Here is a 16,303-nt window from a genome sequence, read left to right on the forward strand (position 1 = left end):
TTGTTAATTCAGATATATCGGCATTAATGATGAGCAAATAGCCAATGGAATCCAGTAATGGTGTTAAATCCCATCCAATTTTTCAATTAAATTATTAAAATATTCACATATTTTAATTGGTGTAATTATTATAATCTTAATTATTATCATTATTATTAATAATTTAGATCAGAATTACTGTAATTGTCATTCCTAATAGTAAGTCAAAATATTAAAAATTATCAAAACTTTCCATTTACATCAAGGTATCTGGAGAGTGGAGTGATAACACACAGAAGGCAAAGAGTTATGACGTTTTATCACATATTTTACATCTCTAGGCATCCCAACCTTACCAAAAAATAATATTATTAGAACCGGCCCCCGAGTGGTACCGACAACTTGCCTGACTCATGTAGAATATTACTACACAGTCAGCAAGTTCTTTATTATAATGGATGTCTCACTAGCATTTAATAAATTTGTTCTCTGCTAGACCACTACTCTCCGATATTAAAAGAAACTTGAATGCGAAGGGATACACGTGGGCAGAGCTATAAACAGTGAAAAATTAAGATTCAATAAATACAACATTATCCTGACACCGGTTAGTCACTGTGATTTAATTTAACCTAACTATTTGATAGAGTTTAATTTAAGTGTTGTGCATGGAAGAGTGAGGGGGTGCGTGAGAGAGAGAGATTGAGAGAGAGAGTATCTCATTCTCAACCTGTAGTACAAGTGAAAGGGGAAAATATTTCAACTTGTCAGTGAATTTAAATGTATATCATTATTCAAACATAATATCTACCCAACAAGCAAGTAAAGATAAATTTGAGAAACTGATGAACCTCTGAATGAATGTTTGTTAAATATTATTATTATAGTATTACAGTAATCGTATTTGTATAAATAAAATTATTAGAAAACTGTTTCCTATTTCATACAAATCACTTCATAATTTGACCCAAGTTGCAAGGTGTGATATATTCATTATAAACGCATTTATTTTACGTGACTTAATTTCGTTCCATGCCTATGCACATGAACATTACCGAGTTCACATGCTTCTTGTTCGTTTTATTTATAAATTAAAAATGAATATTCTCAACTAATTTAATTTGACCTGTGGCAGGAAAAGTTTTCTACAGCTTGAATAAGTAGGTTAGAACAATTAGGTTCGGTGTTCTTAGCAATCAGGTGTTTCGAGTAGGTTAGGCTATTTAGGTCTTTCTTAGGATATGTGCACTTTCCTTCTTCCCCTGTAAGCAAGCACAGAACTGGTGTGAGTATGTGTAATGTTATTAATAAGAAAAAAGATTTCAAACAACTTCAAGCAACGAGCATGGAAACTTACAGCCCAATTTGGACCCGATTTCTATAAAATAGTTTCTTAATTCTCAAATGAGAAATGCATTTTCAAATTATGAAAACTTATTTAATAAGAAATGGTGCTTTCTTTAGGCTCCCGTACTACCTGTAAGTTATGACACATGACTTTAACAAATGTATAAGTTGAAAATTTATTACGAATTTAGATAAAAATTAAAACGTGTATTAAAAATGTTATCAATTTGATTTTACATATATAATGTAGCCCACTACTTTATTATATTACATAATTTTTTAAGTGTAGTTGAAAGAAAAGGTAACATCCTGAATGAATAAAAAGGAAGATTAGATTAAATTAGAAAGCTAACTATTACACTTTAAATGCCGAAAAGGAATGTTAGCTCTGTTACCCTGTGGCGACAGAAGATAGTGTGAGGCTCATATAATATCGAGGGCCTCGATTTGCACCAATGAATTTATGTTCGAATTTTTAATTTAGTTCAACAATCACTTTTTCACATTTTCGAAATAAACGTATTGTAAAACACTCTCTGTCTGGTAAGTATTTGCTTGCTTTCCAGTAATTGTTTATTCAGCCATTCACTGCTATCCTTGATTCACTGCGTGGAAATCAACAGTCTATTGTTTGTCAAATCTTGAAGTTACTGCGGATCTTTTATTGATTAGGAAGGAAATAGTGATTTTGTTTATCGAAAGAATAGAAGGTAATGTTGCAGTGTGTAAATAACAAATGAGACACGAGCATGTAGTTACCAGATGACAATTGTGAAATACTTTCTACTTCCAAGGATTAATTTTTTGGAGTCCGGATTTTGTTTTGCAAATTATTAATTTTCTGAGTTAGAGTATGTGTGCTTTTGAGGATAGCTGGTAAAATTAGAAAGTGTCTCATACTAAATTTAGCACTTTGAGCTAAAAGTGACAATATACATTACTAACAACAGCTAACAACTGACTTTGTACTGTCTATTTTATCATGATATTGAATCGTGTAGTGCAGATTGAGCAACATTCTAGAAACATGTTTAATTTAAACAAATAGTTAAATAAAAATCTCACAATACTCTTTCTTTCGTTCGATTTGTGAATTTTACATAGCATGTTAATACTAACCTTACTGTTTCGAATGGGAAATTTTACGTTTTAGTAAGAACTTTGAAGGGTAATAACTGTATATACATATAAATTAATTGGTTTAGTTCATTTTAAATCCCTTTTCTGCCCTTTTGACTAATCACGATGGTGAGTGATGGTATGATGAAATTGAATATGAAACACTTACAAAGAACAGCCACGCCCAGGCCGGGATTAGCGAACCCTGGCATCCTAGCGCGCTGTCGGCGTTCATTCCTATTTCTGAAGCTTAAGCCCTACCATGCAGTTGTGTTGCAATATGTCGTTTGAATTTAGAAATGTGTTTCTTCTGTACTAGGTTTCACTAACTGTCCCTGAACTTGATGCTATTTCTCACCAAATTTCTCTTCAGTATTTTTGCTGTTATGCTAAAGAAATATCCAAAGTTTGGAATAAAAATTGTCCCATTCGATGTCCAACAGTGAATAGCAAAAATTCGAATTATGTAATGAACCTTTCATTATCACTTGTAGGGTACAATAAAATTAATTTTCACTCATTGTATATGGGAGCTGATGTGTGCTTTTTCGAGCTGCTTTCTTATTACGGTAAATATGCGAAATCGCCCGAACGGATTTCTTCAAATTTACAGGAGAAACTAGTTATTGAAATCAGTTTTTGTAGCATTGTGGAAGTTCTTCGAGGTATTTTCTTTCGAGGAAACTGAAAACTTCACCATAGAATGCTGTAGAACAAGAAATAATCACTTTTTATATAAGGAAATTGCACTTTCTGTAAAGCGACAACATTATGCCGTTGTTTCCATTATGTACCTGCAGATGGCGCGAGCGTCGAAAGTCACGCGGTCTTGTCAGTGTTTCCAAACGTGCCCTTTTTTTACGAGAATTTTTTCTATTTTTTTATTTTTTTTAACTATGCTTACCTAACCTAAACCAACCTAACCTAACCTTGCCAGAAATGGTCCGTGGGGCTATCGTGAATGGTTTGTGGGGGCTATCCGTCAATGGTTTTTGGGGCTATCGTGAATGGTTTTTGGGGCTATCCGTCAATGGTTCGTGGGGCTATCCGTCAATGGTTCGTGGGGCTATCGTGAATGGTTTTAGGGGCTATCGTGAATGGTTTTTGGGGCTATCGTGAATGGTTGTGGGGCTATCGTGAATGGTTTTTGGGGCTATCTGTCAATGGCTCGTGGGGCTATCGTGAATAATTGTTGGGGCTATCCGTCAATGGTTTGTGGGGCTATCGTGAATGTTTTTTTTGGGCTATCCGTCAATGGTTTGTGATGACATAATGAACACGAAAGTAGGTATTTTTCGGTGAAGAAGGTTGAAACACTACATACCCACTCCCAATCGACAAAACACAAGCACGACGCGCGATGATCCATGACGAGTGCACGCAATATTGTCTGTTACCCAAGCGGAACAAGGAAGACAAATAATGACTCGTAATATGAAAAGTTGACACTATTTTATGGAGAAAGACATAACTTCACCTTAAAGAATCTTCCGCAATGCAGAATAGGTAAGTATGAATGCTAAAATTAAGGAAATAAACGAGTGAGAGGTGTTCGGGCTATATCGCATAATTAACCTTATTACTTCAGAGCTCAACAGAATTCACAAGAAATAAAACAATTTACGATTTAAATTTTTCAACATGAAAGAATTTGACGAAGAAAGCAATTTTTCATACTTGATGTAGATATTTCAGTAGGTGTTGCTCTGGAAACATTTCGATCCCTACAGTACGTTAATAAGTAAAGTACAGTGATTGGTGACAGTTTAGTATAGTAGTAAACAGTGCAGTTAGTTGAAATTTCTTATGCGAGTGCCACTAGTGAAACATGATTGTAGACTTTAACTACAGTTTGTCACATATTATTGTAACTCCATTTTTTGCACTGGTCTTGATCTACAGTTCAATCTGGAGTCAGAAACACAATACACCCCTCCCCCCACACACACACTCGCAGCAACGATGGGAGACGTAGAAATTGTCTTGTTGCTTTGGCTATAAAACCGAACACTATAAGTGCGTTTGTGTTGGGTGTACAGTCACCGACAACATAAATGTAACACCTAGATCCTGAAATACTAGCTTCGCTGCATGACGTTATGTGTGTTACCTATCTGTATGGCGGATTTAATAGTAATTTCAATGGCAAATTCTACCACCGCTGTAGAGTTAAGCAACACACATAAGAAGAGAGTATTTCAGGATCTAGGTGTCCCATTTTTATTACCGGTGACTGTACATATATAGAGTGAAATCCCGATTTTACGATCCCTGATTTTATAGTTTCCATCATTTAAGTTTTTCATCTTGGTCCCATAAAAAACTTAAAAATCGAGATTCCCCTATATGAAGCAGGTATATCGAATAACCAAGCAAGCGAACGAGAAAAGAAAACAAGTTGTGACCCTTCGCAGCAGGGTGTAAAGCTGACCACTCCATTCCCTCGTCCTCTTTCCCTGCCTTGCTCCAGAGATAACTGGAACAGAGTATATATTTTCTGAACAGAAAATACAGATAATGCTTGCCTTACAAATGCACTTAAACTAAACATCATATTTTTTTCCCCCAGTGGATTGCAATGTACAGCAGAGCTCCTCGTAAGGGCCTCGAAATTACTGGAGGCACACCCAACAGTATTGGCCCAGGGTCTTACGATGTGGTCAAGGACAGCGTCATAGAAGGTAAAGCAAAAGTGAGAATCAGCAATCATGGTGGCGTAACCAGACGAAGAATATGAAAAAGTATGTAAATTGTCTTGAATTTTAAGAAACAGAAAGCACACAATTTCACCAGTGCACCTCGCAACAGATACAATTTCGCCGGAATCACACCTGCCCAGCTACAAAACCATTATGGAGGTCTCAAAACAATAAGGGACGTAGCGGAGAGAACATTTTCGAATTCTATTTTGTCGTTTGTTTCATTTCGTGATTATTCCTCTGCTGAGAGATACTTTCTCGCTTCTTTGTGCTGCTATTCGTGATAATGACTATTGTTTTGGTAGCCCTACTTATTTCATTATGTGGATATAGCTTCTTTTACTTATGTTATAGCGTATTATTAGAAGTAGGGGCCGGATAGTTATGCATTTATATGCATTACATATGCAAATGCATATATTTAATGTTTTTTGATAAATGCATATTGCATATGTAAATTCATATATGAATCATATATATAAACTTTTTACATATTTTAGAGCCAACAGCAAATACTAAAATTGTATTTTACGTTTGTGTGTTAGACCCTATTTCCTTCCGTCACTGCTGCTTATTCTCCACTTCCTTTTGTAAAACACACAGCAGATATTATCCTCGCGGGAACACTCAACAATTACTCTTTTTTGAGAGAGAAACGACAACGCAATGGGCAGTGATGATGATCTTGAACTTGTGTCAGATACTGTTGCCTTAAAATATTGTGATTATCCTCTTACAACTACTTTGCCAGCGGTTGAATTATGACTTCTGAAGCAGTGTTTAGAACTTGTTTTGTAACCTGGCAGGTGCCGCCACCTCATCTTTGAAGTTAGATAATATATATTGTGAGGGGTTGAAGACTTGGCACGTGCTACTGCTGGTAAGTCCTCATTTATTATTATGAAAATAATTTATTTATGCAATATAATGTGTGTATATTCTAATTTCTATGTTTGCTAATATTCAATTCTTTAGAAACTTTATATAGTTTTCGGTTCCATTGTTTCTTTTATGTGTACTCACACAGTATTTGTTGACGTTCACAATTGTGCACATCAGTTCCTTAGAGATGTCCTGTGTGATTGTAAATAGAGTAAAGAATAACTTGATTTGCTCTTGTTTCTTATATTTCCGGGTGCTAGTAAAACATAGTAAACACTAATTTGATTCGATTTTGTGTTTGACATTTTCGATTCAAAGGAATATGGCCACAGATATACACATTTAGAGGATGTGGAGGTAGGGCCCAAGACATTCCCGATCTCGGCCATCTTGAAGGTGATGTAATCAGTACCACGCTCCGGCTGCCTTTATTCCCCACGGTTGCCCCCAGGTTCCTATTCATTTGAGACTGGGTGAACCCCAAAGCCACTTATGCGGGAACAAAGCCAGAAAAAAATTCCAACTTTAGATCAACCACTGTGGGAATCGAACCCGAGTCTCCCATGTGGTAGACGCCCAACCGACTAGACCACCACATTTTTCAACTGGAGATAAAATAAATTCTAAATAAAATACATTACATATATATTATTTGGATACTAATATGGGTTAAATTTGACTTAAAAAGTAACTGTATTTTTATTAAAATTTGTTAGGTAAGAATCAAGAGGACACCCTGCAGTAAACTTTAACCCTAATTTGTATCTGATACTACGTAAGGAACGAAATAAGTAAATTGCATATATTTTCTTATATTTCAGGCCCTTCACATGACAAGAAACATCGTGCCTCCCCGATGGCGAAGTGGAAGCGTCATTGCCTTGTAATCGAGGGGTCCCGGGTTCAATACCCGGTGGAGGCACATAGTGGTTCGGAACCCACTTTAAACTGTAGGTCCAGTCCCGATTAGCCTTACTGTGCATAAAGTGGACTTGAAACACCAACTCAATCAATCAATAAAAAACAACAACATCGTGCTAAACCAAAAACCTTTCTGAAAGAGAAGGAAATCGAATGCCTCTTGAACTGCTTGAAAAATTGTCAATTTATCAGACATTGATGAAGATTCTCTGTATGAAGGAACGTATTGAAAGACAATGAATTTGGTAATTACGATGAAGTCGATCTGGATGGACCACATAGTGATGGAGATTATTCGCAAAAATATGAACTATATTGAATGGCTTATAATACGTATAAAAACCAACTCAGAATACTACTACAAAGAATAACCATTGAGACCTGTTGTATGCAAAAGTGCACGTCTTGTATTTCATGAAATATAATACTTTGAACAAAAATTTCATAATTTTGTGTTTCCTAAACCCAAAAAATAAGTTTTTAATTATGGTGAATTTTTTTTTATGAAACCGAAAAAATCAGGACTGAAAGGGTTAACGCATATTTGTACACAATTCAGTATGTGCAAGTATTTAGGGAAGCAGATGACTATCGATCACTCGCTTCAGCTAAAAGAATGAAATGGTTATAATTAAATGCCTTACTTGCTATTCTATGTTGAATACCAGGTGGAAAACGATCAATCCAAAATGAAATCATTCCACAGTAAAATATAAGATAGGTCTTCACTATTTTAAGAAAAAAATACTTTTACCGCAGCTGGTCAACCACATGCATAAGTTTTTCGAAAAATGTAAAACGCAGTTAGAACGTCCCCAAATGTACAAAGCAGCAGATATTGTTCATTCATGGAAATGTTGCTAGAATGGTGCGGCGGACCACTCCTGTTCTATAGTCCACGCGTTTACTTCGCTAACGTCGAAGACCAAAGAAACCTGCCGCCACAAACGTGGGTGGTGATAAATAGCGGGAGAGTTGTTTTCGTCCAATCACACTAAACCTTCAGCCAATGGGCGCAGCTGTGATTCTGCTCGTCTACTCCACGTGGAGTCCTTGAGCTAATGGGCGCAGCTGTCATTCTGGTCGTCTACTCCAAATGGAGTCTCAGTCACATGACTGCGGATGCCTTACTTTGCAACTTCAATGTGGAGACCGTGGGAAGGTTCTTGTGCGCGGATGGACAAGGTGGCGTAGATTAGATGTGGAGAGTAGATGTGTGGCAACTCTTTGCGTTTAATGTGATTGTTGGAGCTGGTGGGCGCTATCCGTGGACTTCAAAGCCAGCCGGTCGTTAACGTAGCTAGCGCGTCGACTATACGCAGTTCTATTTAAATTTTTATTTATTTTTATTATTTTATTTTTAGAATAGTATCCTAGAAAATGAATTTTTATTTTTTTTAAACCTAAAGACCAGAGTTGGTAATATGCTCGTTACTTCGTCTAAGCATTATGTTATATTGTTCTTTTTTATTTTCAGAAAACTCGGCTCCTTTTTTATCATCCGGTGAGAAGAAGTTCTCTTTGGTGCCACGTGGAGTCGCTGAGCTACCGGGACCCTTCGAATACGATCCCGATGCTACTCCTGTACTCAGGAGGGTGATTGTAAGTTCAAGCACATTCACGCAAGACAATGACACTCAGTGTCTGACTAATGGCCTGTAGCACCATAGGTTGAAACAATTTTGCCCTTCCACTTTTCCAGTGTACCATATTTTCAAAACAGCATCACAACATATTCACTCAGAAGAAAATAGTATAATTTTATGGCGAAGTTTATTCTTATAAGATCATTGTAGATGTTTATTTAAGTACCAGAACATTCTTTTTTGGGGGAGTTCTGAAGTCTTTTCGCAAAATTACGAAAAATGCCTGGAACATAAAAAAATAACTCTCATCTTAAACTTTAATTACCTAGGTGTTGTGTTGTGAGACTACTGCTTAAGAATAATGAACTAAACTAAATATCGAACTAAGAAATTAATTTTAGATAAAGAAACGAATAGTAAGATCGATATTTAAAAATAGCTCCACATTTTCCGAAGAAATAATGAAGTGTGTGGCAGGCTTGCTTTTTTCCTTGTCTTCGATTTAGCAAACAATTTAATTTACTGTGAAAATCAATAGTACTCATTACATCACTTTCAATATGTACAATAGTGTGTGAAACAACAATAACTAATGATTTTTTTAAGCCTTGTATGATTTTGTGCCCTAAAAATCCTGCAGGCTACTGGGCGTACTGGTTAATGTGGCACCGATGTTCCCTCGTTCTTTGTAACATTCCTTTAGAAAGGGAATTATTAAGACATTGGCGAGAAATTCCAATTATGTCTTTTTAAAACTAATATCCACAATAAACTAGATTCTTGACTTTTCAGCTTGATTGTTCAATCCATTCGGTGTGAAACTTATAATTGTTTTCCTTACCATTTTTCTCTGCATAGGATTTAGCAACAATGGTGCACGGTATAAAACGTGTTCATCTGTAGTGTAATTTGTCTGCCACGAAGACGGCAAGTAGGAAGATACTGTTCCTTTCTTACTGGACTACAATCAATTATGAATCTGACTGTACAAATACGGTACAGTTTAAATATACATAAGTGTAAACGTGATATGTCTATTTACGCAGCAAAAGAAACAGTTGAAATCCACGAACAGTTTCATTCATTGCGCATTCTTTCCTAATTCACTTAAATTGCAAACCTCTAAAAAAAATGTTAACAACAATAGTAGTCGCTTAATTATTTTATCAAGCTGCTGCTTGCTAATAAACACTAGCAGACCTATTTAAATGATGATAAACAAAACAATCGAGCCTCCGCTGTTACACTGTTAGGGCACAAACAATTTTGAATTTATACGTTGAAACAGTTCATATTACGCTCTATGTAACTCTGATGGGAGAATCCTAACTACAGAGTTTTAGATCGTAATCGAATCCTAAATTGCAACAAACATTTGGCAACACATCTAAAAAATAAAATATAGGAAAAATATCAAATAAAAGTACGTTAGTGATGTGTGAGATCTTTATTTTTCTTGTGATCTTGTTTCAGTACATGCTGTAATAGAGCTATTCGAGGCAATATAGTATAGTCTCAACGTGAAGAGAGCACAGTACCATTTTACACCTTCAATAATTATGCTAAATTAAGGATTTTTTAAATTTTTAATAGCCACAAAGAACTATGATATATGTAAAAAACATTGGTAAGTTACAAGGTCGCCAGCAGGGGGGATAGCAGCACTGAAAGTGGGAGAAAGGTGGACTGATACTTTCCTACAGTTAAGAGTATTCTCACAAATCATCCTCAGCACTAGGATAATTTGCATAAGTACTTAATCTGCTATTTTTCACTGCACCCCTCCTCCATGTTTTCACGCTAAAATTTCAAAATTTGAATGGTATCAAGTATATCTGGATATCGGAGGGGGTCAAGTGCCTTCCCCCCGGCCCCCATCTGTGGGCGCCCTTAAGTTATCTTTCTCCAAATCATCTACTCGTTTATTATATAATCTCATTTGTTTCACAGTTACAAAAGATTTGATTAGAATAGAATGGAGCAGGAGCCTTGCGATAGTTACTAACGAAATGAGTAAACAAGGAGGATTATTTTCAGAAAATAATTTTTGTGTTTATAATTATAGTGAATGTATGATTATTTTTTGAATCCACAGTGAAGTTTACATATGTCATTTTATGCATTTAGTGCTTGAAATTAAGGTGCATTGAGTTGGTATCCGCCAGCTGGAAGAAAAATATGCAAAACATCACATACTCCACCTAACAATTTCCATCTCAGTCAGTGCCGGATGTACAAACAGCAAAACCACGCAGTGCAGAAGGGTACCGGGGATGAATAAACCTTTAGGGGGCCTTTACCGTGCACATAATATAGAATTCATATTCAAATATGTGTACGTACAACAATAAACGTGCAAGGAAAGAACCACCTAAATATTGAAAGGTAAAAGGATTTGTCACTTCTTTTAGGTTCGCTATCATGTAGTACTTTTTCGGTTAGTAACTTCTGTTTAATTCTCGATACCACAAACTAAACATTAATTTCTTTCTAACCATAAGTTTTTCTTCCCTATCTCTGTGGTGCGCGGCAACTAGTTGAAACTCTACATGCATACATACAAGTTAAAGAGGTGAAAGGAGAATTACTCGAAATCCAGCACGGCGGATAAGTAACGAAAACTCAGTGAATTGAACGAAATAAGTATTTCCTTTGGGGGGCCACACCCACACTGATGTAAGTGGTAAATACAAAAACTTTGGTATTTTCTTTCACAGTGCGTATATCTTCCAAAAACGATCTGATATCTTCTGTCGAGATCTGAATACATACCTATATATACATTCATTACACACACAAACATACATTCTAACATCTATACACACACACACACATATATATATATTGCCCAGTATTGATCACCTAAAAGTCATGTGAAATCGGCGCTACTGGAAGAAATCATAATATGATACCTGGTGTGTAATTGCTCGTCTTTTCCAGGGCGGCAAAACACTACAGAACCTTGAAGAGAGAGGCAGGATTACTTCGTCCTGTAGCCCAGGGCCGGGAGCCTATGAACACGATGTGAAGTGGATTGAAGTTGACCGGCCGCAGGTAAGGAGCTCCACATAGTAGTTGCAGGACATATACATACGCGCGCACACACACACAGTGCGAGCGAGAGAGTTAGAGAGTGAGGGAGTGAGAGTGGAGTATATATGGGGGAGTGGCATAGAAAGAGATATACTGTAACAGAAAGAGAAAGATGAGTGAAGCAGAGTGATGACATATAGCTTGAGAATAAGAGGGTGATTATGCAAAGTTTAAGCCACTTTATGCTTAGACACACACGCACACAGATATAGAGGCACGTAGAGATAGTAGCGTATAGACAGATCCAGAGACAAAAAATTGTTTAAAGACCACATTTATGCTCAGGTAAGCTAATCGGGACTGAACCTACAGTTTAAAAGTGAAATTAGAACAACTCTGCAATGTGCCTCCACCAGGATCGAATCAAGCACACTTGACTACAAGGCTACAACCTAAGGCGCACCCAAGGTGAGTTGGTGCGGGTCATGGAGCTCCCTTTGGCCGAGCATGACAAAATGAAGGCTGATTACTGAAAGAAAAGTATACGTAGCCCCACCCCCTTTCGAGAACCCTGGGTACGCCACTAGCTACAACGTTACCACTACGCCACTGGGAAAACCCGATAGACAGAGAGAAAGAGAGAGTTGGGGGGAAGGGATATGGGATGTCATAGGAGGTTATGTTCTTCTTCTTCTCTTACGAAACAACTGCAGCTTATTGATTAGTTGTTATCGAATGCGGCTGAAACCTGCTTTTGCAATATGTTTATTTAATAATTTCAGTGGCGTATGGTTGATGTAACATACAACAACTTAGGTGTTGCCTCATCCGTCCCTTATGGCGGCAACGTCTGGGGATACTACGATGGCTTCTTCGGAGAGCTCCACTTGACTCCAGGGCCTGACCTCGACCGCACCCTTGGACCAGCGTTCTACAAACAAGAGCATGTGAGTATCAAGTGGAACTTTCACGGGTACATGTAGAAAGAGTCAAGGAACTTATTCCATGTTATATTGTATTTGTAAGTCACTTTATTACTTTGTGGGTCACAATAATGGGGACGTATTTAATTAATGCTCTTCCGTATCTAGAATGTGTTGTATTTCAGAGTCTGAACTGGAGAGTTAAAGACCGTTACTTTCCGTGTCACTGACCGTGGCACCATGGACATCGATGGAAATTACATACATCTTGTAAGCTTTTCTCACCAGTGTCAGCTCTATCGTTACAGCACAAAGGTGATTCCGATATTTCTGGAAGCCTGAGTATCTTCTAAGAGACGGCCATCGCCAACAATAAATCGTGTGAATGAAACAAGATAGTGTCACTAGTCATATGACACAGCTGCCAAAAACAACGCTTCGACAACTGTTACCTTGGAGTTTCATTTCCAGATTCGGAGATATCCAGATCATCGGATCTAAGCCCACTTCTCCACAACTCCCAAACTCAAAAACTATTATGACGACCCATCCTGTAGTCTGAACAAGACTATGAGTTTAAAGAAGGGTCCAAACTGAAAATTGTGCAGACCTGGAATCGAATTAGAACTCCTTGATCACTTGATGGTAACGTTAACAACTACCATATCAGGGAGATCCTATCTATATTTATATTTTTGTTATCTATCGCTTTTCAACCTCTTTCAGATAAATCTGGACGATGAGGATGAATTCCAGAATTTTCCATTCAGGTGTACCCACGCCAAGTATTTACCTGCTCATGTTGAAGTATTTTCCAGTCAATTCCACCATTGTCTATTTCACTATGATTATCAAGTTCCACAGTCGTGATTGTTCTCCAATTGCAGGTGGAGCCACTTGCCACGAGGAAGTACAAGGGAAACTTCTGGAGCAGAATGAAGTCTGAGAGGAGCCAGAAGGACTCAGAGGGACCGGCGCCTGGCGATTATCATCTTCCACGCCTTTTCGATGAAAGCAGGGAAGAAGCAGAAGAGAATAAAGATGGGAAGCAAAAGGAGCTTCCAAAGGTGTCCAGATACCTGGATATAGTGATTGCTCGAGCTGTGAAGGAGGTAAAAATATTTTCTCTTTCCTTTCAATATATTTAGATAGATACGAGGGGATGCTGAAAAGTTCGTAGCCCGACCAAGTTCCCAAACTATTTAGAGGAAGGTCACATTATGTATTGAAAGTATATATCCTTCTATGTACATATATAAAACGGCATTGCATAATCGAAATTTACAAACATGGAGTGTCGAGCTGTGATGATGTATTATGTTCCTCCAGAGCAAGTCTCCAAAGATGATCCACGAGGAAATGAGCAACACCTTACAGGACTCTGCTCCATAGGACTACTTTCTGCTTCCACAGCTCAAAACACACCTGAAGGGACGCTATTTTGCCTCAGATGAGGAGGTGATTACTGCCACAGATCATTGGTGCGAGGAGCAAACTTCAGAATTTTTTTAAAAGTGTTTTGCAAAAGTTGGAGCACCGGGCCAGAAAGTGCATTGAGCTGCGAGGGGAGTATGTTGAGTAACTATGAAGTTTAATCATTCCAAGTGCATTCCTTCTACGTGGAGCTACGAACTTTTCAGCATCCCCTCGTACAATGTGAGAATATTGTTTAATTTAAAAGCATGTCTTACTAAACTCCTCACTCAAGTTCACATTAGAAGTGCATGTTGTAGTGATTTCTGGCATCATTAGGCACTTTTGGTCTTTTTACCTACATGATATAATCCAATAACTTATAATTTTGATATATGCACGCGCGAGTATAGTGCTATTTTTCCTTAAGGATGCACTGTGCCGTCATCTTTCTTCGTGCCTGATTACAAAAATATATAGAGATGTACGAATGTACGATCACCAATACGGACACTGCCTGCTTGTAATGAATACGTTGACTTTCAATGGAATCGCTACAAGCCGGCATTGTCCGTGACGTACATTCATGGATTGAGGATAAGAATGTCTGAGGATTCGATGATGAAGATTCCGATTAGAACGCCCATCGCTAGTGTGAACATACTGCAGTACTTTTTGGCTATAACTATTATGATTATCTTCACATGATTTTCATAGTAGTTAATTCCATTCGTATTGCTTCTTTAAATACCTATGGGAAAGTGAATTACGAAAAAAGTTTTTCTTTTTGAATAAAGATAAAAGAAAACACAACTTATATGAAATGACATAACCAACTTTCTTTTCATAAAACATATTTTGGAAACTTTAGGAACCTTTACATGTAGTTCTATCAAGAACAAATTTTCAGTAATTTCTTACTTTCTTAATTTGTAGCACTGATTTTCCCTCACGGCAAGAAGCATGACAATCTGATGAAGGTTCTGGGACAGGCGCTCCTGTCTTGCCACTCCACTCTCTTCATCCCTATAGATTTCAGAAGCAGATGAATAATATAGCCAAACATTTTAACGAATTACGGTATCACACTCCTCGACTTTTTGTAGGGCTACGGTATGTGTATTAGGGAAGATATATCTTCCGTAAATGTATGCGGGATTACATCAAATCTTATTTCAAGAATATAAAGACCGCTAAGAAACTATTAAAGGAAATAGTATTTGTAGATGCTAGATTTCTAGAACAACGTAGGGAGTGATAATTCTACATTCTAAATATGAAAATAGAATGAATGGCCTATTTCTCTTTCGCAGAATGCTCCAGGTCCGGGATGGTACGAAATGAAGAGCGCATTCGACCCACAGGAGAAAGATGCTTTAGTCTTCCCAAGGTGTGCGTTTATGGTGACTGGGGAGGTAAGTCTCGAACGACACAAAAGAGTTACGATGAAAACTTCTACAAGAACGTCAATACTTTGTTAATTACTTACTTCATTGAATCCTCGACATAGATCAGCGTTAATGAACATAATATTTCATAAGCCACTCATTAGATTCGATAATTTACTCATGGAAAGATCGATTGAGTTCGTGTTTTAAGTTCACTTTATGCACAGTAAGGCTAATTGGGACTGAACCTACAGTTTAAACTGGGATCCCAACCACTATGTGCCTCCACCGGGTATCGAACAGTCATGGGAAGAGCCGGCCTCCCTGGCGGAATTGTTAGCGCCCCGCTACGAGGTCGGTGGTTCCTAGGTTCGTATCCCGATCTGGGCGTGGGTATTCTTTGTGAGTATCCCATCATCAATTTCATCGTATCATCACTCATCGTCATCGTCGCGATTAGCCAAAAGTGGCCGAAAAGCGAAGCAAATTAATCCAAATCAATCAATCAATCAATCATTTACATAAAAAGTTTAAAATTAACACTGTATATATGACTAACTCTTCTAGCAGAAGCTTTGCTAGTGGAAACACTGACACAGAAAAAAACTTTACCAGTGACGGATAAGAATAATCCGACAATACAATTCAATTGTAGAACGAAAGTTGTTGGTAGACATTAAGCCTTTTCTACTAACAAGATGTTTTTCGAAGGATACTAGTCCCCCGTTACTTCCCTTGATTGCTATCTCTCTGTTTTTTACATGCGTTGTTGTCGTTCTTTGTACGATTTCATTTCTATTTGTATCTTACATTTCTCGTATTTACATTTTCGGAATCCTTTGCGCCCTCTCTTCTTGTCGACAATATTTTATTACCACTGAGACTCATTTAATGATTCAGAACATAACTCTCAATTTTTATGTTATACAGGGTTATTGAAAATAATGGCGACATCTCTAAACGTTTATTGTAACGGAAGCTTATTATTTAAAAGTAAATGGATATCATATGAA

The 16,303-nt window shown here is 37.3% G+C and overlaps 1 protein-coding gene across 2 annotated transcripts in view; it reads left to right on the forward strand.

Moving 5' to 3' along the window:
* Positions 1-1,897: 1,897 nt before the first annotated feature.
* Positions 1,898-16,303, forward strand: part of LOC145991272 (sperm-tail PG-rich repeat-containing protein 2-like) — a 99,362-nt gene continuing 84,956 nt past the window's right edge. Inside the window, exons 1-7 of one of the 2 annotated variants that reach the window (XM_083127255.1) lie at positions 1,898-2,036; positions 5,015-5,126; positions 8,425-8,549; positions 11,474-11,587; positions 12,349-12,513; positions 13,377-13,601; positions 15,216-15,317. In XM_083127255.1, the coding sequence (XP_082983381.1) occupies positions 5,024-5,126; positions 8,425-8,549; positions 11,474-11,587; positions 12,349-12,513; positions 13,377-13,601; positions 15,216-15,317 (834 nt within the window). In that variant the 5' untranslated portion in view covers positions 1,898-2,036; positions 5,015-5,023. The other variant, XM_083127264.1, reaches the window with a different exon arrangement.

This window comes from Lepisma saccharinum, chromosome 1 (assembly GCF_977018435.1).
Source record: "Lepisma saccharinum chromosome 1, izLepSacc3.1, whole genome shotgun sequence".
Taxonomy (NCBI): domain Eukaryota; kingdom Metazoa; phylum Arthropoda; class Insecta; order Zygentoma; family Lepismatidae; genus Lepisma; species Lepisma saccharinum.